At 48.5% G+C, this 24,125-nt stretch overlaps 1 protein-coding gene across 5 annotated transcripts in view; it reads right to left on the minus strand.

Moving 5' to 3' along the window:
- NPRL3 (NPR3 like, GATOR1 complex subunit) overlaps nt 1-24,125 on the minus strand; it is a 70,672-nt gene that overhangs the window by 25,968 nt on the left and 20,579 nt on the right. For all 5 annotated transcript variants that reach the window (XM_063598111.1, XM_034951559.3, XM_034951560.3 and 2 more), the window contains exons 2-6: nt 19,845-19,914; nt 8,672-8,801; nt 6,848-6,922; nt 2,176-2,329; nt 76-157 (exon numbers count right to left, since the gene is read on the minus strand). In XM_063598111.1, the coding sequence (XP_063454181.1) occupies nt 76-157; nt 2,176-2,329; nt 6,848-6,922; nt 8,672-8,755 (395 nt within the window). In that variant the 5' untranslated portion in view covers nt 8,756-8,801; nt 19,845-19,914. The remainder of the gene's footprint in view (nt 1-75; nt 158-2,175; nt 2,330-6,847; nt 6,923-8,671; nt 8,802-19,844; nt 19,915-24,125) is intronic.

The following is a 24,125-nucleotide window of genomic DNA, read 5'->3' on the forward strand; positions in this document are numbered from 1 at the left end:
TGTTGATGCTGCTCCTCAGGCCCAGGCAGGCTGGCCCATAAGAAGGAGGTTAATAAGCACACCCACCTGTCTTACCTGTCGTAAGCTTCCTTGAGGTCCCTGGCCAGCTTGCACTTGGGCAGGATGTGATGGAATGGGGACTGAGGACCTTCGTTTCCTACAAGAATCACAACACAAGATTTACAGCTCCTGGGTTCAAGCGATTCTCCTGCCTCAGCCTCCCAAGTAGCTGGGATTACAGGCGCCCGCCACCATGTGTGGCTAATTTTTTTGTATTTTTAGTAGAGACAGGTATTCACCATGTTGGCTAGGCTGGTCTCGAACTCCTGTCCTCAAGTGATCCATCCACCTTGGCCTCCCAAACTGCTGGGATTATAAGCATGAGCCACCACGCCTGGCCTAGACCTACTAATTTTAAATTTTTTTGTCTGGGATTACAGGTGTGAGCTACCACGTCCAGCCAAAAAGTCTTTTATTCATCCTTTTTCATAAATTTCTAAAAATATATACATAGACTTAAAATAAAATTTATTTTTACTTCCTGTGATAAAGTCACAGACTCTAAAAAGATAATGTTTAAAAAAACAAAACTTTTGGATTGTTATTATCACAATTATAATTAGCATATAATTGGCCAAAGCAGAAACATATTATAAATTTTGACAGGTAGCCGGGCGCGGTGGCTCACGCCTGTAATCCCAGCACTTTGGGAGGCTGAGGCAGGCAGATCACAAGGTCAGGAGATCAAGACCATCCTGGCTAACACAGTGAAAACCCCGTCCCTACTAAAAATACAAAAAATTAGCCGGGCGTGGTGGCGGGCGCCTGTAATCCCAGCTACTTGGGAGGCTGAGGCAGGAGAATGGCGTGAACCCAGGAGATGGAGCTTGCAGTGAGCAGAGATCACACCACTGCACTCCAGCCTGGGTGACAGAGGAAAAAACAAAAGAAAAACTTTATATATTTGACAATTACCTGTCAAAATTTATTTTATTTTTATTTATTTATTTATTTATTTTTTGAGACAGGGTCTCACTCTGTCACCCTTGCTGGGGTGCAGTGGTGCAATCTCAGCTCACTGCAACCTCCACCTCCCAAGGGTCAGGTGATTCTCCCACCTCAGCATCCCGAGTAGCTGGAACTACAGGCATATATGACCATGCCCGGCTAATTTTTGGGTTTTTTCGGTAGAGGCAGGATTTCACCATGTTGCCCACACTGATCCTGAATTCCTGAGCTCAAGCAATCTACCCGCCTCGGCCTCCCTAAGTGCTGGGATTACAGGCATGAGCCACCGCAGCCAGCCACAGGTAAATTTGTACTGAAAATGCACCTGAGTCAGAGAGGCTGTTCTTTATTATTGTTCATTCATGTCAATAACTAATTTTACTTACTGCTACAACAACTAGGTCTGACTTTAATTTTGTGCCTAATTCTCTCTTTTGTTATAGAGGTGCTGGCCAAAGAAAACGGAGATGGACAGTTTGTTACAGGTGTCTCTTTATGTTTTGAAATCTTTACAGTAGGCCAAAACACACTCAATGTTCTGTCTGCAAAAATTATTTTTAATAATTGGTTAGTTGATAACCCAATTAGGTCCTCCTTCAATCTGGCTGAAAGCAAAGAACTGGAAACTGTCCACCTCACCAGCTGGATATTTCCAACGCCCTCTCCTGCCCCAGGGAGTAATAGTTTCTTCAACATCTCCAGCAGGACCAGGGCTAGGCAGAGCTGCCTCACCTATGTGAACGGTGATCATGCAGCAGTGTGTAGGAAGAAAGAACAATTCCGGTCGGGAAATCTATTTCAACACATCCATCCAGGAAAATTCATCTACAAATGTGCCCCTTGGGAGTCTTCCTGTGCCCCCCAGGCACAATCAGCCCAGTGTGAAGATCATGTAAGTTCTCTGAGCCTTAGTTTCCACATCTGCAAAATGGGGATGATCATGGACACTGCCTAGCGAAGCTGTTGTGAGGACTTCATTTTCAATGCCCAGCTCACCAAAAGCCGATGCTTGCAAGCTCCTGACTGCTCTGCTGGTGTTGGGGTGGGTGAGGCCCCGCCAACATCTGTACCATTAACACTGAATGACAGCCCCTCCACAGAGGTCTGCGCTGCAGAGAGGCCACCAGCCAGCCCAGACCCATGCCCATCACGCCCTGCTGCACTCACCATCAGCCATGGCGGACACCTCATCCTGGAGCGCCAGGATCAGCTTGGCCTCCCGGGTGAGGTACTGGCAGCGGCGCTCCTCGTGCTGCAGCACGGTAGCGATACGACGGGACAGGTTATGCAGACAGTTTATCACTGACGGGTCTGCGTTGGCCTGCAGGAGAGAGACCACACACAGACTCAAACGTGTGCACAGGGACACGGCTGGACACAGTTTAAATGGAGCTAACACAGGTACACAGCAAAAACTCAAACCATGAAAGAAAGCGTCTCTACTGCTTTCCCCCAGGCTCCTTTGCAGAGGCCACTGCTGCTCATTTCCTGAGTCCCCTCCAGGGCCCATCCATAGACAGGTGGGCTGTCAGCCCCCATGCTCCATTCTTGGGAGTGGCTGCCTGAATAGTAACAGAGATGGCTCTGGAAATGCCTGGGTGCCCTAAGGGGGCACTGTTGTTCTTAAGGAAGAACAGCAATGGTGCCTCCCTCAGCAAGGACTGAATGGAAGAAATTAGCGAGCCATGTAACAAACTAAGAACAGAACCTGCCCTGAGCAAAGGCCCTGGTAGTGCCTGTGGTCACCACTGCACTGCTGACTACTGGTAGGCAGAACCAGTCTACAAGTTGTAAGAATTCATCACGACAGGCCACGTTACTACAGGGATGCACAGTACAAAAAGAGAGGCACCAGGCCAATTGTTCACTGAATACTTTTGGTCCTGAAGGATGAGAAGCCCTTCCCAGCAGAAGTCACACTGGTCAACAAGAAGACCAGCAGGCTCCAGGCCCATATCTCTGCCCAAGCGCTCCTTCTGCAACCATGATGACTGGGTCAAAGGACAGTGCAGGAGGCTCTCAGGAACAAGAGGGGCCCTCGGCCCTCTGGAACCTATCAGGGAGCACAGTCAGCCAGGCAAGCACATCTGCCCAAGCCAAGGGCGGAGGCATGCAGCTGTGGGGGTCTGTGAAAACACCTGAGGGAGCAGATAACTGGGCCAACCATGACTCAGTGCTTCTGGAGGCCAACAGGACTGCTGAGTCATCCTGTGGGGGTGGGGGTGGGACAAGGGAAAGGGGTGAATGGTACTGCTGATTACAACCTCTGGTGCTGCCTCCTCCTCCTGTTTATCTGAGAGGGAAGGCCATGCCCAAAGTGTTCACAGCCAGGCTTCAGGGGCAAAGCCTGACCCAGACAGTAAATACGTTCTTCATCTGGAGCTGAAGAAATTCTCTATACTCTCATCAGATCCCATGTTCACAAACAGAACTCACACCTGGATGGACTTACAACAAGGCAGCATCCCTTGCCAGAGAAAGGACTGACTGTTGCTCCCATGCCGTGCCCACCACTGGGCAGCAGACCTGCTCCTCCATGTCAAGGGCATTGCCTCAACAGTGTCCTTAGGACCAGAGGGCTGACATATGGGGTGTATACAATTGCCTCAAAACAAAATACCCACCTACAAGAAAAATCTGTGTACAAATACTTCCACGAGCAAAGCAAGGAGGAGGAGAATGATCCTGGATATGTGATTATTCAGCTGAGGCACAACAGTGTCCATGAGTTGGATGTCCAGGGCCCATATGCTTGACCTTTCCAGACATACAAAGTGGTGCAGTCCCCAGTGACGCTCAGTGACCTGCACTCATGGGGTGTCCCAGCATGTCCGGTTTGCAAAGGCCTGACATGGAGTGAGGGACATGCTGAGAAAGCTAACACCTAGGGTGTGCCAGCACTAATGGGAACTTTTAGACACACCATATTTTCACCATACACGACATAAAGTGGCAGGAAGTTTAAGGCATCACCCATGAGACTTTCTCATCCCCAAAACTTGTACCCAAATAGAACCAAGCCTTCAGAGTTAACTTGTAGTTTGAAGGAAACACAGGGACAGAGAGCAAGTCTGACTGCACAGTGAGATTAATCCAAATGTGGAGCATTTGATGGAACAAAGGGAGGGGAGACCTCTGGATTGGCAGAGACATAAAGACACCACATGCACTAGCTGGGCTGGGTTTGCATCCTGGTTCAGACAGTCCAGCTGTGAAAAGGCTTTAGCAATCAGGAGAAGCTTCAATGGACCAGGTACTAGGTGATGCCAACTTATTACAGTAAATTTTTTCAGATGTACAAAGGGTATCATGGCCGAAAATTAAGTGCCCATATTTTATACAGATATCTTCTGAAGTACGTAGGGATGAACAGACATAAGGTTTGGGACTTGCCTTGAAATAGAGAGAGGGAAGGAAATATATGGAGCCGGGGTTTAAAGGCACCTGAGACAGGCATATAAGGTTTGTCAGTCTGCTCTCTCTAGTTCAGGGTTTAAAATTTTTCAAAGTAAAAAAAAAAAAAGTGTATTTCTTTTTTTTTTAAGATAGGGTCTCACTCTGTTGCCCAAGCTGGAGTGCAGCAGCATGATCACTGCTCACTGCCACCTTGACCTTCCAGGCTCAGGTGATCCTCCCACCTCAGCCTCCCCGGTAGCTGGGACTACAGGCACACATCATCATGCCTGGCTAATTTTTGTATTTTTTGTAGAGATGGGGTTTCGCTATGTTGCCCAGGCTGGTGTCAAACTCCTGGGCTCAAGTGATCCACCCACCTTGGCCTCCCAAAGTGCTAGGAATACAGGAGTGAGCCACTGTGCCTCGACAAAAGTGTATATTTTAAAAAGAAAGAATATATGTTTAAAATGACAAAAGTCTATATTTTAAAAATAAAGTATATTTAAAATGACAAAAGTATATATTTTAAAAAGAAAGACTTGTCCACCCAAAAAATACAAACTCTTTACATTATCAAAATTTCTCCTACTCGTCAATATCACGGCCAGCTGAAGTCCTAGACTATCTTGTTTCCTGTTGCTTTTTTTTTTTGAGATGGAGTTTCGCTCTTGTTGCCCAGACTGGAGTGCAATGGTGCGATCTCGGCTCACTGCAACCTCTGCCTCCCGGATTCAAGCGATTCTACTGCCTCAGCCTCCTGAGTAGCTGGAATTACAGGTGTCCACCACCACACCTGGCTAATTTTGTATTTTTTAGTAGAGACGGGGTATCTCCATGCTGGTCAGGCTGGTCTCAAACTCCTGATCTCAGGTGATCCACCCGCTTCAGCCTCCCAAAGTGCTGGGATTACAGGCGTGAGCCATTGTGCTCAGCTCCAGTTGCTTTTACTTGTCCGTAATCAATCCATACTTCTCCAGGTTCTAGTCTGATCTCCATTTCTCACCCTCAATGGCAAGAGGATGGGCCAGTGTATAATAATCACCACATTGTTTAATCACTCCCCAACTACTACACACTATGATTATCTCCAGTTTAATTATTGTTATAAAAATCTTTATTCTTGCTGAGAACAAGCCTGGGGGAAATCTTTATGCAGTTGTAAAAGTTGCTTGTTTTTCTTGATAATACTCCTAACAGTGGGACTGCTAGATCTAAGGGCATCATATGCTATGCTGTCAAACACTATTCCCCGAGGTGAGGGCCTGCCTACAGCATCCTGGAAACACTGTTCCCCGAGGTGAGGGCCTGCCTACAGCATCCTGGAAACACTGTTCCCCGAGGTGAGGGCCTGCCTACAGCATCCTGGGTGGGGCTGTGGCTGCGTTTCATCAACTGTCCCACAGGGGTTATCGGTGATGACAGGTGGACAACATTCGTCATGGATTTTGTTTATTCCTTTGCTTGTTTTTTTACTTCATTCATTTTTCTTTGTGGCTCTTTATATTATGTAATTATGTAAGAAATATAAAGATGCTATGAAAATGCAAATACTACAAAAGTGTATCAAGCAGAAAGTGAAGAACTTCTCCCAGAACCCTATACCCCAGGAGCCATTAACAAATCATTTTGTTTTAATTCATAGTTCCTTATTTATCAACAAGGCAGGCCTGTTGTCTTAAAAATTAAGCTCCAGCTGGGCATAGTGGCTCACACCTGGAATCCCAGCACTTTGGGTGGCCAAGGAGGGAAGACCATTTGAGACCAGGAGTTCAAGATCAGCCGGGGCAATAAGGTGAAAACTCATCTCTACAAAAAATACAAAAATTAGCAGGGGCGGGGCACAGTAGCTCACACCTGTAATCCCAGCAGTCTGGGAGGCCAAGGTGGGTGGATCACCTAAGGTCACGAGTTCAAGACCAGCCTGGCCAACATGGCAAGCCCCCCATCTCTACTAAAAATATAAAAATTAGCTGAGCGTGGTGGCCACGCCTGTAATCCCAGCTACTCGGGAGGCTGAGGCAGGAGACTCACTTGAGCTTGAGAGGCAGGGGTTGCATTGAGCCAAGATTGCGCTACTGCACTCCAGCCTGGGTGACACAGCGAGATTCTGTCTCAGAAAAAAAAAAAAAGAGAATAACTGCTCATGGGTTTGGGGTTTCCTTCTGGGGTGGTGAAAGTGTTCTGGATCTAGATAGTGGTGATGGTTATACAACATGAATGTACCAGATGCCACTGAAGCATAGACTTCAAAATGACAAATAGTGTTATGTGTATTTTACCAAAACAAAAAGGGGTAAACAATGAAGTGCAGTCTGCCTGCACCCCAGGAGGGGCCAGCCCACTGCAGTCCAAGCTCCGAGTCAATGACACGCTTGTTGGAAAAAAAGAGCTGCTTCTCCACTGGCCCCACTCCCTGATCTTAACCATTTATATAAACACTCACCCTCAGTGCAAACACCACATTAAAAAGAATCATAGTAGGTGCTTCCCTCTTCGGGGAAGGATCTGTTTTGGAGACCTGTAAAAGATGCATAATTCTAATTAATTGAGACGACTTTCTAAGGAAAGCTGTTTAGAGCTATTCTACTTCAGGCATGGCAAAAGTCCCCAGAATACAGCACCAAGGTCTTGGAAAAGCAATGAATGCCTTTGCTCTGGAGGCGTGCCTACTGCATGGACAAAGTCACAACTATGACAAGAGTGGGAAGGTCAGTGCCCTGACCTCCCCACCCCCCCGCTAACAGAAGTGAGCTGACAATGCCCCCCCACCCCCGCTAACAGAAGTGAGCTGACAACGCCCACAGGGGACGAGATGGAGAGGGGCATAAATGGGTGGAGGACACAGACCCACACCCCCACTGCCTTCCCGTGCCCGCCTGCATCCACCCAGGCTGTATCTGCTAAGTATGACGCATACTCAGAACAATTGAGGGACAGGACGATGTTCAGGGACAGCCAAGCCCTGAGCAGGGCCCAGGTGAGGCAGGCCAGCAAGTCCTAATTTCTGTGCTCCCGGTTCTGGCATCCAGCCAGCTTCACAAGGACCAGGGCACTCAAGGGAAGCATTCCAAGGGGCACGGGGGAACTCTTCAAAGCCAACTACAAGTACTGCCACCAGGGGGAGTTGGGGCCCCAGGCTGCCCTGGCACCCATCCCCTACCCCCGACTGCCACTCCTGTCTACAGGGTGTGACCGCGGGCAGGCTGCCAACTCTCCCCTTCATTGCCTACAGGTAGGGGACTGTGCCCCAGCTGTGGAGGCTGTGATGAGAAGGGAGGGTGCGGTACAGGGGGCCAGGCTCATCAACCGCCTCAGAAACTCCTTCCATGGAGGTTCACGAATAACACCACAGAACCTCCCAGAATTGCTGGATCTGTATAAATGTAGCTAAATCCTACGTTACTGTGTTCGACCCTTTAGAATCTGAGTAATGCCATCACTGATCCTGCCTGTATGCAGAGAGCTGACTGGCAGGCTCTGGTGTACAAGTTCCCTTCATCCTGCTAACAAGATGAATTCCTCAGTGCTATGACACCTATTCATCAAGAGAACATACAGAGAGGGTTTAGCAGAAAAATAAGTGCTGAATAACACTAATATTAGCTACTAGAGTGTCTTGTAATAAATAAGAGGAAATGCTTGCACCACATTGTAGAAAATTCAAGGGTTTGACAGATGCTAGTTAACTCACTATCTTGGCCTCCCCTGGAAACAGACATGCTATATATGAAGGGGAGGGCCACAGTCAGTAGAGACCTAGAATGGAGACTGTAAAAGCTAGGGACAGGGACTGAAGCACCTGTCTTCAGGGGCAAGAACACCTGTCTCTTTTTCCACTGGACTCTCTGGGTTTATGAAGATGCACAGTTCATAGCAAGTGTCTAATCAGGTCTCCTGCCCAGTACCTTCACCAGAGCTGGTGTCAGCTTCAGTTATGAGCCCCCCAGAGCCAGAATGGACCAGGCCTGCCGGCCCAGGGAGAGCCACATCTGCCCAGAGGGTCTGCGCGTGCCCAGGGAGAACCCCACCTGCCCAAGGACAGACGCATCTGCCCAGGGGAAGCCACACCTGCCCAGGGGGAGCCACACCTGCCCAGAGGGTCTGTACCTGCCCAGGGGAAGCCACATCTGCCCAGGGGAAGCCAAATCTACCCAGGGGGAGCCCCACCTGCCCAAGGAGAGCCATACCTGCCCAGGGGAAGCCACACCTGCCCAAGGAGAGCCACACCTGCCCAGGGAGAGCCCCACCTGCCCAGGGAGAGCCATACCTGCCCCAGAGCATGCTGTAGCAGTGTTGGGTGCCCAACAAATCGCACATTATCAATCTTCAGTTCAAATTTTTGGCCACACATTTCAGACTTGGTTGCCAAAATTGTTGCCAGAATAACATCTGAAAACCTTAAAATTTAAGAGAGGTAGAATAAAAATAAGTTAACAAAATACCACAGCACCATGCCCTGCTGGCCCCAGAGGGGAAGGGTCTCAGTAAACTGCACCTTCATGGAGTTGCTCTGCCCCGACAGCTGGTGGAAGCTACTAACAGTTGCCCTTCTGTAGCAATCCCAGAGGTTATGGATGTAAGATCACCAGAATTACAAGGTAAAAGGCATGAGAAGCACAGACTGAAGGCACATGCTGTCATTTTTTGGCATGCTCTATTAAATTCAGGAGAGAAACAGCTGCAGTTTGCTTTCAAAGGGAGGATCAGCTGGAGCCGGCACTGCCCTGAGGAGCTGCTCTTTAAAGTTCACAGGCAGAGGGGCCTCTCCCAGTTACACTCAGGTTTGCTGTGCTGCACCTTCAACTCCCAGGACCCAGGCCCTTCACCCACAGAGCGGCCCTTCACCCACACAGCCGCGTGGAGGGCAAGGGGACAGTGCACAGGGATGCGTGCAGAGCGCTGACTTCCTTCCTCATAGCGTGGCTGCCCATCCGTTCCCTTATCCCGAACACTTAAACTTTCCGGTTTTTATCAGGGAAGAAGCTTTGTGCAAGATGTGCAAGCCCACTGTGATCACAGCTATTTCCAAATGGCAGAAATACCAGGTTGCACACGACTGGGTGCCACGGAGAAGTGGGAGCAGCTGTGGTGTGGGAGGGAGGGCATCCCTTTTCCCCTTTTCCCCTTTTCAAGGTCATCTTTGCCGTTACATCTCCTTACTGGCAATGCTGATGCCTCCTGCCTGGGGAGATCTGGATAAGGGAGTGTCACCTGCAGGGGTGCTGTGGGTGGTGCTGACTCTTATCTCAGAGTCCAGGGCTCTGAGGGCCTCCGCTCTAGAAACACAAATGTACTACCTCTGATCTGGACCCAGAAGAGAGAGAAGTCCCATACGTATCTCTCCACCCAGGAAAAATATATCTAATATCTAGGTCAGGAGGGTGCACTCTCTTGAGGAAGCTCTAGCCTCCCCAAGGCCATACTCTGCCCCTGGGTAGGGAGACCCCTAAGGTCCTAGAAGAGACCACTGAGGACAGACATTCTAGTGTGCAAACCTGGTCATGCTTCTTCCCCAGAGGACCTCTTGGTGAAGGGATGGGAGAGACTAACATAACTCCTCCATGTGGTGATGAAAAAGGAAGGCCTTCTTTGAACTGCACTGTAGCTCAGCTCTGTAATAGCAAACGGCAAGTAGCTACAGGATTCTTTCCAAGTATATCATGGGCTGTGGGGCTCATGCTGTTTTCCAGCCTTCCTCCTGAACTGGCACGACCCTCGAACTATCCGAAGTCACCCTAGGCCCACAAACAAACCACATACGAGGGTTTGGTCAAACCTATTTGTGCCATTTGGAAATAGCCTCTCAACCCAGTCAGGTTGCAGCTGGACCTTCTGAAATCAATCTTGTTAGAGTTATCCTGGGAAATGCAGGACCCACAGCCAAGTCCTCAGCAGCCCACTGCAGGTCTCTCCTGCAGAGATGGAGGATTCAAGTGCCTTACACTACAGGCATAATACGCTTTCTTCAAAAACCCTAAATGGCTCACTCTGTTCTATAACTCCCATCTGTGGGACATGGTAATGTTGAAGGAGGGTTTGAGGTATTAAAACGCCACCAAACACTTCTGCTCTAGCAACTGACCCAGGGCCAACGCCTCACATCCTATCTAAACAGTGCCCCTCCACTCTGCCACCCAGTGACTCAGGGGACACAGAGATAACAGAAAAATAACCACCACCACTCCAGAAAGGTCCCTTGCTCTGACAGCCCAAAATCTCCACTAAAAACTGCTGCTCTGTCATAAAGAGTCACAGCCATGTCTCAGCCTCAGCCCTCAGGCACCAGTCCAGGGACCAAATTTAGTTTGGCTGTGAGATGGTCCCTGGGATTTTCAGAGGCAAGCAGTGGTAGCCCAGTTCGCATTTATAAATACCTAAACTTCAAGGCGCCCTCACAACAGCCAAATAAAAGGCTCTTTCCCTGCTAGAGGCCAGGGTCTGCAGAGACGGCCAACTGGAAATCTGTGAGCTGAAGTAAAAAGGCACACTGGGCCAGGCGTGGTGGCTCACACCTGTAATCCCAGCACTTTGGGAGGCTGAAGTGGGTGGATCACCTGAGGTCAGGAGTTCGAGACCAGCATGGCCAACATGATGAAACCCCGACTCTACTAAAAATACAAAAATTAGCCAGGCGCAGTAAAGCCTGTAGTCCCAGCTAGTCAGGAGGCTGAGGCAGGAGAATCACTTGAACCTGGGCGGCAGAGGTTGCAGTGAGCGGAGATCGTGCCACTGCGCTCCAGCCTGGGTGACAGAGCGAAACTCCGTCTCAAAAAAAAAACAGTCACATTGACTTAGTGGCTGTTCATGGAGCCCTCTGAGGCAGCCAGCAGGGTGGTAGTTAGCCACTGTTTATCTGAGCAAATCTGACCCACAGAGAAATCTACTCCCCACACCTTAATATTACAAACATATAATGACAAAACACTTTTCTTTTTGAGATGAAGTCTTGCTCTTGTCCCCCAGGCTGGAGTGCAATGACGTAATCTCGGCTCACTGCAACCTCCGCCTCCCGAGTTCAAGCAATTCTCCTGCCTCAGCCTCCCGAGTAGCTGGGATTACAGGCACCTGCCACCACGCCCAGCTAATTTTTGTATTTTTAGTAGAGACGGGGTTTCACCATGTTGGTCAGACTGGTCTTGAACTCCTGACCTCAGGTGATCCGCCTGCCTTGGCCTCCCAAAGTGCTGGGATGACAGGCGTGAGCCACCACGCCCGGCCCCATGACACAACAATTGAGCGGCTTTTTTTTTTTTTCCCCTTGAGATGGAGTCTTGCTCTGTCGCCCAGGCTGGAGTGTAATGGCGCAATCTCGGCTCACTGAAACCTCCACCTCCTGGGTTCAAGCGATTCTACTGCCTCAGCCTCCCAAATAGCTGGGATTACAGGCGCGTGCCACCACGCCCGGCTAATTTTTCATATTTTTTAGTAGAGACGAGGTTTCACCACGTTGGCCAGGCTGGTCTCGACCTCCTGACCTCATGATCTGCCTGCCTTGGCCTCCCAAAGTGCTGGGATTACAGGCATGAGCCACTGCACCCATCTGGCTTTATACTTTATATAGTGTGTCTGGTAATGTAATACACATAAAGACAGAGTTATATTCATGAGATTGGGGGTGGGGCAAAACTTATAAACAGCAAACTGAACCATAAACAAGTGTTGTTTTGTTTTATTGGCTTCCAACCTTTATGAAAATCCTTTTCCCTCATTTTGATGGTGAAAGGCCTAATAAATGTACTGCAGCACAATAAAACATCTGTTACAAAAACTGAAGATTCCTGGAATAACTTGGAAATTCAAGAAAAACACGTTTAGGAAGATGAACCAGCCCAGCCAGAAAACAGGCCAGGACCTTCTATCACTGCCGAGCTATTCTGGAGTAGGGTTTGCTCTCTAGCTTGGGCAAAAAAAGGGATGGAAAGACATCCTAGAAGGGAGCTCAATTCTGCTCCCCCCACCCACCTAAAGGGATGGAAAGACATCCTGGAGGGGAGCTCAACTCTGCTCCCCCCACCCACCTAAAGGGATGGAAAGACATCCTGGAGGGGAGCTCAACTCTGCTCGCCCCACCCACCTCCTTGCTGGAAGCTCACAGACACTGTGTGTACCTCCAAGGCCCAGAGGAGATGCACTGTCAAGGGGAATGGAAGAGTCGCCCGTCATCCGTGCCCTCCTGGACAAGCACCATATCAATTCCATGAGAACATTTCTGCCTCTATTAAGCACACTCAATAGCATCTAGGCCTGAGCATCACACTTAATGCCCAACCCTTGGGAGAGGCCCCCACAAAACCCCTCAAAAAATAAAAACAAGGAGCAACAGTCACAGGTCTCTCTAGGGCGGCAGTGGACTAGGGAGATGACAGAGTCCACTCCTGCTTGCCCACCACCCTCACAGGACTACTTGTGCCTACCTGGAGGAAGAGGAGGTTTGTGTGACATGCCTGGTCCCAGAAGTCTCCCGGGTGCCAGCCAGCCATGCCTTGGCCTCTCAGGTAATGTGAAATAGCTAAATGACTGGGTAGAGAAAAACCCGGGGTGGTGGGAAGTCTGGGCATTCATGGGGGAACTGGGGCAGTGAGGTCCACGCCTGTGTGCCTCATCAGTCACTCTTCAACATGGAGGGAAATCAGGAATTAAGCACAATTACAAGAAGAGAAGGCAGCCGGAATCAAGACAGAAAGACGGTGGAGACTCGGTCTTACCCTGCAACCAATTGCTCATCGGTTGGAGGACATGGCTCGCTGAAATGGGAACAGGACCATCAAGACCAAACAAAAACATATCACTTTTTTAAAAACCATGAAAAGTTACAAGGCTGTTTTATAAAATCTGCACAAAAGTCTAGCAGAAGTGCCACCATTAAGCATTAACTGTTGACCATCACGACTAAGCAACTTACCAGACAAGAACAGGATCACACACTCCCCACGCTGAGAAACAGGGTCACACGCTCCCCACGCTGAGAAACAGGGTCACACACTCCCCACGCTGAGAAACAGGGTCACACACTCCCCACGCTGAGAAACAGGATCACACACTCCCCACGCTGAGAAACAGGGTCACACGCTCCCCACGCTCAACGCTTATCATGGGGTTTTCTCACTAAAAGTCAAATTCTCACACAGAAGTACGGGCTGGGCAGGAACAAAAGTCATTTTTCAGAAGTAAGCACAAGGCTGGCAGAGCTGGGTCAGACCCAGCACCATATGTATTAGCCGGATGCCTGTGCAGAAGTATCTCATCTTTTCTTTTCTTTTTTTTTTCCTTTTTTCTTTTTTTTCTTCAAAAGAGACAGGGTCTCACAATGCTACCCAGGCTGGTCTCATACTCCTGGGGTCAAGCAATCCTCCTGCCTCGGCCTCCCAAAGTACTGGGATTACAGGCATGAGCCACCGCACCCAGCCTAAAACTAATCTTTGTGGTAAAAGTTTTCTCATCTGCATGACAAGAAATCGCCTACAGAGGACCACATAAGACTCCCAGAGGCAAAAGCCTTCTGAAAACTATAGCGTGTCATATGAATTTCACCAGCTCCAATTCTTGAGATACTGTGACTGCCAGCACACCTGACTTCCCTAAGCCTCTGCCTGGAGCAATAAAGTGGTCATGGTGGATCCATATATATTTGTCAGAAAACATCTGGGCTTCTGCACTACCTGAGTTGAGATTTTTAGAAACAGTTTAGGAGTTTACTTTCTGGCTAGGCACGGTGGCTCACACCTGTAATCCTAGCACTTTGGGAGGCCGAGGTGGGTGGATCGCTTGAGGTCAGGAGTTCGAGACCAGCCTGGCCAACATGGCGAAACCCTGTCTCTACTTAAAAAGAAAAAATTAGCTCAGCTTGGTGGTGGATGCCTGTAATCCCAGCTACTTGGGAGGCTGAGGCAGGAGAATCGCTTGAACCCCAGAGGTGAGGTTGCAGCGAGCCAAGATCACACCACTGCACTCCAGCCTTGGGCGACAGAGTGAAACTCTGCCTCAAAAAAACAAACAAACAAACAAACAAAAACTTCATTTTCCTCTGCAGATATTTGAGTTCTGGGACATACTGCTTTCCATGTATTCTGGAAAGAGAAAGGAGACCTGAATCCAGGAGTGGAAACAGTGTGGGAGCTCTGCCCAAGATCCACAGAAGGGATCTCTTTCCTCAGCAGCTGCCAAGCTCCTCAGGTTGTATAGTATGAAAGCATTAAGATGTTTCATGGACTTTCCCAAGATCACCCAAGAAGTCAGAATCCTCGAAGCTGAAGCCTGACTGTAAGCTCTGCCTCCTACAACTAGACAAGTCACAATGCAACCCCTTTGCTCCAGAGGAAAAGGAGTAAGCACAGAAGGCTTCTGAGTCCGGCAATGCTCCATTTCCTGACAGGAGCATTTTACAGACTTGCGTCTGCCCCCTCTGAGGGAGGCAGGGCCATCAGCTAACACTCAGAGAAAAGGATGGTCCTACAACATCCTGATCTGGGAGGAAGAGGTGAAGGCAACTCACCACCCTCAGGCATCTTACAGAAAACAGTGGAACTAAGGCTCATTCTAAAGAATGTGCCCAAGATCACACACCGTAGGCTGCAAAGCGAGAGTCAAACTTGGAACCCTGAACCTGCACTTGTCCCTGTACACTGCCCTGCAGCATGGATGCGATGGCTGGGCAGAGGGAAATGCCCAAGCCTGGGGACAAAAATGCCTACCCGCTTTCTTGTGTGTCAACCTCAGCTACAGAAAGGAGAGGGCATCTTTCTAACACATCAGTGTAGGGCTCTAAAAACACAAGCTAATAGAGGCAAACCTATCAAGAGAGGCCCTGGCAGAGCCTTATGTGTGCCTGGTGGGAGGACCTGTATGTTGTGAGCTAGAGAGTGCCGGCCTGGCCAAGGACCCCATCTGGCCTAGGCCCAAGTGCAGCCACAAGTTGGGTACACTGCTACAAAAGTGGCCAAGCCTGAGGACAGTAGCAGTGCCACCTGATTCCCCAAGATGTCACCTGAGAATTAAAGGCAGAGATGGTAGCTGGGTGAGGGGGCTCATGCGTGTAATCCCAGAACATTGGGAGGCCAAGGTGGGAGGATCACTTAAGCCCAGGAGTTCAATCACCTGAGGTCAGGGTTCTCCATGTTGACCAAGCTGAGTTCGAGACCAGCCTGGCCAACATGGAGAAAACCTCTGTTAAAAAAAAAAAAAAAAATTAGGCCAGGCGCGGTGGTTCACGCCTGTAATCCCAGCACTTTGGGAGGCTGAGGCAGGAGAATTGCTTGAACCTGGGAGGCAGAGGTTGCAGTGAGCCGAGATTGCGCCATTGCACCCCAGCCTGGGCAACAAGAATGAAACTACGTCTCAAAATAATAATAATAATAATAATAATAATAATAATAATAATATGATTTCAGAGCATTTTGAAAATGAAATAAATCAGTTCTTCTCTAAACCTCTAGCTCCCCATTCTCTGAGGTAGTGGCCTAAGCACTGCTCGCAGTTTCAAAGAAGGGAGCAGGAAGATGGTGTCCACACAGAGAGGGACATGCCCACACCAGCCTTTCTGAGGGACACCAGGCTCTCTCTCAGACCTGGCTTGATGGCTTCTGCCCCTACCAGTGGTGGGGACACACGGTACATTTAAACATGGGCACCATGGCCCCTAATACCCAGGGAACACTACATCTTTTCTGACCTTGGTTTCAAGTCTTAGAGACACTGGACAATATCCATTTTCTTTTCTCATAATTGAATTATAGAAAAGGATTATAAAAAATAAGTAAGAGTTAATCTCTATACCTTGAATCATATCTTAAATTGTTTTTGAGAGGGGGGGTCTCACTCTGTCACCCAAGTTGGAGTGCAGCAATGTGATCTTGGCTTGCTGCAATCTCTGCCTCCCAGGCTCAAGCAATCCTCTCACCTCAGCCTCTTGAGTAGCTGAGACCACAGGCGAGTGCCACCATGCCAGGCTAATTTTTTGTATTTTTGGTAGAGACAGGACTTCGTCATATTACCCATGCTGGTCTCGAACTCCTGAGCTCAAGCGATCTGCCTACCTCAGTCTCCCAAAGTGCTGGGATTACAGGCATGGGCCAATGCGCCCAGCCCTGAACCATATCTTGATGATGCACCTCAAAAAACTAGCCCCCTCTCTAAGCCAGCATTGTCCAATTTTTTTTTTTTTTGAGACAGGGTCTCACTCTGTCACTCAAGGCTCAGGCTGGAGTACAGCGGCATGATCTCGGCTCACTGCAAGCTCCATGTCCTGGGCTCCCTCAGCCTCCCCAGTGGCTGGGACTAAGGGCGCAGGTCACCAACCCAGCTAATTTTTGTATTTTTTGTAGAGATGGGGTTTCGTCATGCTGTCCAGACTGTTCTCAAACATCTGGCCTCAAGTGATCCCCCCGCCTTAGACACCCAAAGTGATGGGATTACAGGCATAAGCTACCGCTCCCGGCCCCAAAAGAACTTTCTACTGTGATGGGAATATTCCAAATCTGAACCATTTAATATGGTAGACACTATTTCCATATAGACACTGAGCACCTGAAATGTGACCAGTACAACTGAGCAAGTGAATTTTTTTTTTTTTTTTTTTTTGATACGGAGTCTCACTCTGTCGCCCAGGCTGGAGTGCACTGGCATGATCTTGGCTCACTGCGAGCTCCGTCTCCCGGGTTCACGCCATTCTCCTGCCTCAGCCTCCCAAGTAGCTGGGACTACAGGCGCCCACCACCATGCCCGGATAATTTTTTGTATTTTTAGTAGAGATGGGGTTTCACCATGTTAGCCAGGATGAGTCTCGATCTCCTGACCTCATGATCCGCCCGCCTTGGCCTCCCAAAGGGCTGGGATTACAGGTGTGAGCCACTGCGCCCGGCTGCAAGTGAATTTTTTATTTCAGTTAATTTCCATCTTCTTCTTCTTCTTTTTTTTTTTTTTTTTTTTTTTTTTGAGACAGACTCTCGTTCTGTTGCCCAAACTGGAGTGCAGTGGTGTGATCTCAGCTCACTGCAACCTCCGCCTCCCAAGTTCAAGTGATTCTCCTGCCTTAGCCTCCGGAGTAGCTAGGATTACAGGCATGTGCTCCCATGCCCGACAAATTTTTGTATTTTTAGTAGAGGTAGGGTTTTGCCATGTTGGCCAGGCTGTCTCCTGACCTCAGGTGATGCACCTGCCTGGGCCTCCCAAAGTGCTTGGATTACAGGCATAAGCCACGACATCTGGCCTATTTCAGTTAACTTCAATTTAAATGGCCACACTGGCCAGTGTTTGTAATAGTGAGCAGCACGGCTGTGTCCTCACTTTTCTAAGGCAGGCCACGACCACTCACAAGTTACTGTGTAGCCTGTTAATACTGTTTCCGTCTGGTAAACTGAAGCTCTGGTTTCAGAAAGAAAAGCACTTTTGGGAACAACAGTCAAAGACACGGGCCGGGCGCAGTGGCTCACGCCTGTAATCCCAGCACTTTGGGAGGCCGAGGCTGGTGGATCACGAGGTCAGGAGATCGAGACCATCCTGGCTAACACAGTGAAACCCCATCTCTACTAAAAATAGAAAAAATTAGCCAGGCGTGGTGGCAGTCACCTGTAGTCCCAGCTACTCCGGAGACTGAGGCAGGAGAATGGTGTGAACCCAGGAGGTGGAGTTTGCAGTGAGCTGAGATCACGCCACTGCACTCCAGCCTGGGTGACAGAGCGAGACTCCATTTCAAAAAAAAAAAATCAAAGACACAGAGAGTGGATTTGATGCACTTTCACTGCCTTGCTCCAGGAACATGCTCTGAGCTATGACAAGGCAGAGCAGGGGCTTGCGGGCCTACGTGACAAAATAAACCAGGAGGGGAACTGAGCCCCTAAGGGTATGAACCCTGTATCTGGAAAACATGGGTGGCAGCAGTGAGATTTACAGATATATGATGTGCTAAAATTACTGAATGAAGCAATTCTTCAATAAAAGATTCTAGAGAGAAGCATGCCCCTCCCACAGTTTTACCTCTTCATTACGTTAAATATTAAATTAATTCCCTAGAAAATATCCTCATGGTCATGTCATTATAAGTCTGAAAATTAACTGCAGGAATTAGGTACTGCCAGCCTTCCTTCTGAGTCTTCAGCAGCCTGGGCCTCACATCCACTACAGCTTGGAGTAAGGCTAATGTGGGGGGTGGCCAGCAGCCAGCCCTGCTCTAAGCTGATCTGTGGCACAGGTGGAGGGAGAACAGGAAATACCTACCCACTGTGCAGGGGCAAAAGCATTCTATATGCCTGTGACAAACCAGAGTTTGTTCCACCACCACATTTAAAGGGCAAGACAACCACAGGCCTCTACATCAAAATGACGGTCCAATGGGGTGTCCAGCAAGCCCCATCGCCCTTCCAAAGCCCACTCCACTCAGAGACAGTCATCAGTCATGCCAGAGGCCCCAACATCCTCCCAAATGATGATAAAAATCACAGTCTTGGAACCACAAATTGTGGTCAGGCATGGTGGCTTATGTACGTAATCCCAGAAATTTGGGAGGCCAAGGAAGGAAAATCACTTGAGGCCAGGAGCTCAGGACCAGCCTGGGCAACAAAGCAAGACCCCATCTCTACAATCAATCAATAAAATTTTTTTAAAAGACTTGCAAATTGCCATGGCAGGTGTGGGGCTGCCTTGTCAGAGAACTGCAGAGAAACAGCACTACCTCACTGCACAGCAAAGGCCAGCATAGGGATCTTAGCTATTTTTTCCCGGGACGGTGGAGGCCAAATCCTTTACTCCACACAGGCCTTGTCTGTGTTTAAGGGAACCCAGGGCAGGTAACTCACAATCTTCCCTCCCTCACCTGGGCCTATGTTACCATTTACTATGCTTCAAAACGAACAGAAGGCAGAAGTGGTCATTTCTAAAGTTTCTACCCTGGCGGTGCCTCCCAGAGAGAGCAGGGGGCACAAACACAGGAAGGAACCGGATCCACCTTTCATCTGTGCCTAAAAGAACATCAAAGAACATCAAGGTTCACACCATCCCAGCTCTAAGCCCCACTGCCCATATCACCACCTGAGCCTGGACACCAAGAAGGGACTTGACCAGGCTGTGCTAAACCCAAGCACCTGCATTTGACCTCTGGATACATGCTCAAGGAATTAGATCCAAAGACAAAAACATAGGGGTCTGCTTTCCTCTACGTTTCTTTCATAGGAGATAAACATCTCGCGTGGACATGGCCTCATCTGTGCTCTGACCTGCTTCACCCACCAGACAAGCCTGAAGCTGGAACAGGTGCCCAAATTATTCAGCAAGCCCAAGACTGTCTACGCAGTCCTCCACTCTACACTACCTGAGAGCACCCACTAAATGGAAAAAAAAAAACACCAGACTTCTCAGGGAGAAAACATCTGGGCGAACAGGAGGGTGGGGCTTTGCCCAGGCCTGGGACCAGGACGCGCCCCGCCCCGAAGTGGCCGCAGAGCCCTTACCTGGAATCACCGTCCTGCTCATCAGCATGGTCGCCCGTGTTGCTGGCAGCGTATCTGCTACGCGGCTTACCTGAGTGGGGGCGAAAAGAGGGGAAGGGCTAAGAAAACAGGGTCCTTCCACACACAGGAGGGTTATGGAACCGTTAACAGCCATGTTTTCCAAAACATGCTCTGTCCATACCATGGAATATTACTCAGACATAAAAAGGAATGAACATGGGTGAACCTTGACAACATCACGCTGAATAAGCCAGAGACAAAAGAACAAATGGTGCACTTACAGTATATGAAATGTCTAGAACAGGCAAATGCATCAAGACAGAAAGTAGATTAGAGGTTAGCAGGGGCTGGGAGCAGGGGAAATGAAGAGTTATTGGTCAGTGGTTACAGAGTTTCAGTTTACGTGATGAAAAAGCTTTAGAAACAGATAGCGGTAATGGCTGCACACTATAATGAATGTTAATTAATGCCACTTAATTATATACTTACAAATCATTAAAATGACAAATCTTAAGTTATCTTCAAAAACAGTGATAAGCCAGGCACGGTGGCTCATGCCTATAATCCCAACCCTTTAGGAGGCCAAGGTGGGTGGATCACCTGAGGTCAGGAGTTCGAAACCAGCCTGGCCAACATAGCGAAACCCCATCTCTACTAAAAATACAAAAATTAGCCGGGCGTGGCTGAGCGCGGTGGCTCACGCCTGTAATCCCAGCACTTTGGGAGGCCGAGGCAGGTGGATCACAAAATCAGGAGATCAAGACCATCCTGGCTAACACGGTGAAACCCCGTCTCTACTAAAAATACAAAAAATTAGCCGGGCATGGTGGTGGGTGCCTGTAGTCCCAGCTACTCTGGAGGCTGACGCAGGAGAATGGTGTGAACCCGGGAAGCAGAGCTTGCAGTGAGCCAAGATCGCGCCACTGTACTCCAGCCTGGGAGACACAGCAAGACTCCGTCTCAAAAAAAAAAAAAAAAAATTAGCCGGGCATGGTGGTGGGCACCTGTAATCCCAGCTACTCAGGAGGATGAGGATTGTGCTACTGCACTTGAGCCTGGGCGACAGAGTGAGACTCGGTCTCAAAAAAAAAAAAAAAAAAAAAAGGAAAAGAAAAAAAAACGCTAACAATCAGCTCAGCCTTCAGCAAAACAATTGTTTTGCTGGAGAAAGGTATTGCCTCAATGTTGATGGCTGTTGACTGATTAGAGTGGTACTTGCTGAAGGCTGGGGTGCTGTAGCAATTTCTTAAAATAAGACAACAATGACCTCTGCTACATCTATCAATTTACTCTTCCTTTCATGAAAGATTTCTCTGTCGTACGGGACGTTGACAGCACTTTATCCACCACAGAACTTCTTTCAGAATTGGAAGCAATGCTCTCAAACTGACCACTGCTTTATCAACTAAGTTTATATAATATTCGAAATCTCTGTTGTCATTTTAACAATGTTTACAACATCTTTACCAGGAATACATTCCATCTCCAGAAGCTACTTTCTTTCTTTCTTTCTTTCTTTTTTTTTTTTTTTTTTGAGACAGGGTATCACTCTGTCATCCAGGCTGGAGTGCGGTGGTGTGATCACCGTTCACTACAGTCTTGACCTCCCAAGGCTCAGGTGATCCTCCTACCTCAGTCCCCTGAGTAGCTGGGACTACAGGCATATGCCACCCATGCCCGGCTAGTTTCTGTATTTTTAATACAGATGAATTTTTGTCATGTTGCCCAGGCTGGTCTCGAACTCCTGGGCTCAAGTGATCCACCTGCCTCAGCCTCCCAAGTGTTGGGATTACAGGCGTGAGTCACCACACCCAGCCCAGAAACTGCTTTCTTTGCCCATCCATAACAATCAAGTCCTCATCTGTTCAAGTTTTATCGTGAGATTGCAGCATTTCAGTCACATCTTTAGGCGCCACTTCTAATTCTAGATCTCTTGCTATTTCCACCATATCTGCAGTTACTTCCTCCACTGAAGTTTCGACTCCTTCAAAGTCATCCATGAGAGCTGGAATCAACTTTTTCCAAACTCCTGTTACTGTTGATATTTTGACATGATCACCAATGTTCTTAATGGCATCTATAATGGCACATGCTTTCCAGAAGGTTTTCAATTTATTTTGCCCTGATCTGTCCAAGGAATCACTATCTATGGCAGCTATAGCCTTACAAATTGTATTTCTTACATAGTAGGACTTGAAAGTCAAAATTACTTCTTCATCCAAGGGTTACAGAATGAATCTGGAGCTAGCAGGCATGAAAACAACATTAATCTCCCTCTACATCTCCCTTAGAAGCTCTTGGATGACTAGGTGCATTGTCAATGAGCAGTAATATTTTGAAAGGAATATTTTTCTGAGTAGTAGGTCTCAACAATGGGCTTAAAATATTCAGTAAACCCTGCTGTAAACATGTACTATCATCCAGGCTTTGTTGTTTCACTGAGAGAGCACAGGCAGAGTAGATTCAGCATAATTCTGAAGTCTTAGGATTCTTATAATGGTAAATGAGTATTGGTTTCAACTTAAGGCCACTAGCTACATTAGCTTGTAACAAGAGAGGCAGTCTGTCCTTTGAAGTTTTGAAGCCAGGTTTCTATGTATGAAAGTCCTAGCTGACATCTCCTTCCAATATAAGGCTGTTTTGTCTACATTAAAAATCTGTTGCCAGGCGCAGTGGCTCACACCTGTAATCCCAGCACTTTGGGAGGCCGAGGCAGGTGGATCATGAGGTGAGGGGTTCGAGACCAGCCTGACCAACATGGTGAAATGCAGTCTCTACTAAAAATGCAAAAATTAGCTGGGCGTGGTGGCACGCGCCTGTAATCCCAGCTACTCAGGAGACTGAGGCAGGAGAATCGCTTGAACCCAGGAGGTGGAGGCTGCAGTGAGCCGAGATCGTGCCACTGCACTCCAGCCTGGGCGACAGAGCGAGACTCTGTCTCAAAAAAACAAACAAACAAAAATCTGTTGCTGGGGGTGGTGGCTCACGCCTGTAATCCCAGCACTTTGGGAGGCCGAGACAGGCGGATCACCTGAGGTCAGGAGTTCAAGACCAACCTGACCAACATGGTGAAACCCCGTGTCTACTAAAAATACAAAAAAAAAAAAATTAGCCGGGTATGGTGGTGCATGCCTGTAATCCCAGCTACTTGGGAGGCTGAGGCAGAAGAATTGCTTGAACCCAGGAGGCAAAGGTTGCAGTGAGCTGAGATCGCGCCATTGCACTCCAGCCTGGGCAACAAGAGCGAAAACTCCATCTCAAAAAAAAAAAAGAAAATCTGTTGTTTAATGAAGACATCTTCATCAATTATCGTAGCTGAATCTTCTGAATAACTTGCTGCAGCTTCAACATCAGCAGTTGCTGCTTCACCTTTTGCACTTTCTGTTGTTGTTGTTGCTGATTTTTGAGACAGAGTCTCGCTCTGTTGTCCAGGCTGGAGTGCAGTGGTGCAATCTCAGCTCACTGCAAGCTCTGCCTCCCGGGTTCATGCCATTCTCCTGCCTCAGTCTCCCGAGTAGCTGGGACTACAGGAGCCCGCCACCCTGCTGTGCAGGGGCAAAAGCATTCTATATGCCTGTGAAAAACCAGAGTTTGTTCCACCACCACATTTAAAGGGCAAGACAACCACAGGCCTCTACATCAAAATGACGGTCCAATGGGGTGTCCAGCAAGCCCCCTCCCCCTTCCCGGCTAATTTTTTGTATTTTTAGTAGAGACGGGGTTTCACCGTGTTAGCCAGGATGGTCTCGATCTCCTGACCTCGTGATCCGCCCGCCTCGGCCTCCCAAAGTGCTGGGATTACAGGCGTGAGCCACCGCCCCCGGCCCACCTTGCACTTTTACGTTATAGAGATGGTTTCTTTCCTTAAATCTCATGAACTAACTTCTGCTAGCTTCCAACTGTTCTTCCGCAGCTTCCTCACCTCTCTCAGCCTTTTCAGAATTAAAGAGAGTTAGAGCCTTTTTCTGGATTAGGCTTTGGTTTAAGAGAATATTGTGGCTGGCCTGATCTATCCAGACCACTAAAACTTTCCATACCAGCAACAAACAAAGCTATTTACCTTTTTATCATGCATTCACTGTTTTGTTTTGCTTTGTTTTGAGACAGAGTCTCCCCCTTGTTGTCCAGGCTGGAGTGCAATGTCGGATCTCAGCTCACTGCAACCTCCGCCTCCCAGGCTCAAGCAATTCTCCTGTCTCAGCCTCCCGAGTAGCTGGGATTACAGGCATGGGCCAACACGCCCAGCTAATTTTTGTATTTTTTTTTTTTTTAGCAGAGATG

This window comes from Pan paniscus, chromosome 18 (assembly GCF_029289425.2).
Source record: "Pan paniscus chromosome 18, NHGRI_mPanPan1-v2.0_pri, whole genome shotgun sequence".
Classification (NCBI taxonomy): Eukaryota; Metazoa; Chordata; class Mammalia; order Primates; family Hominidae; genus Pan; species Pan paniscus.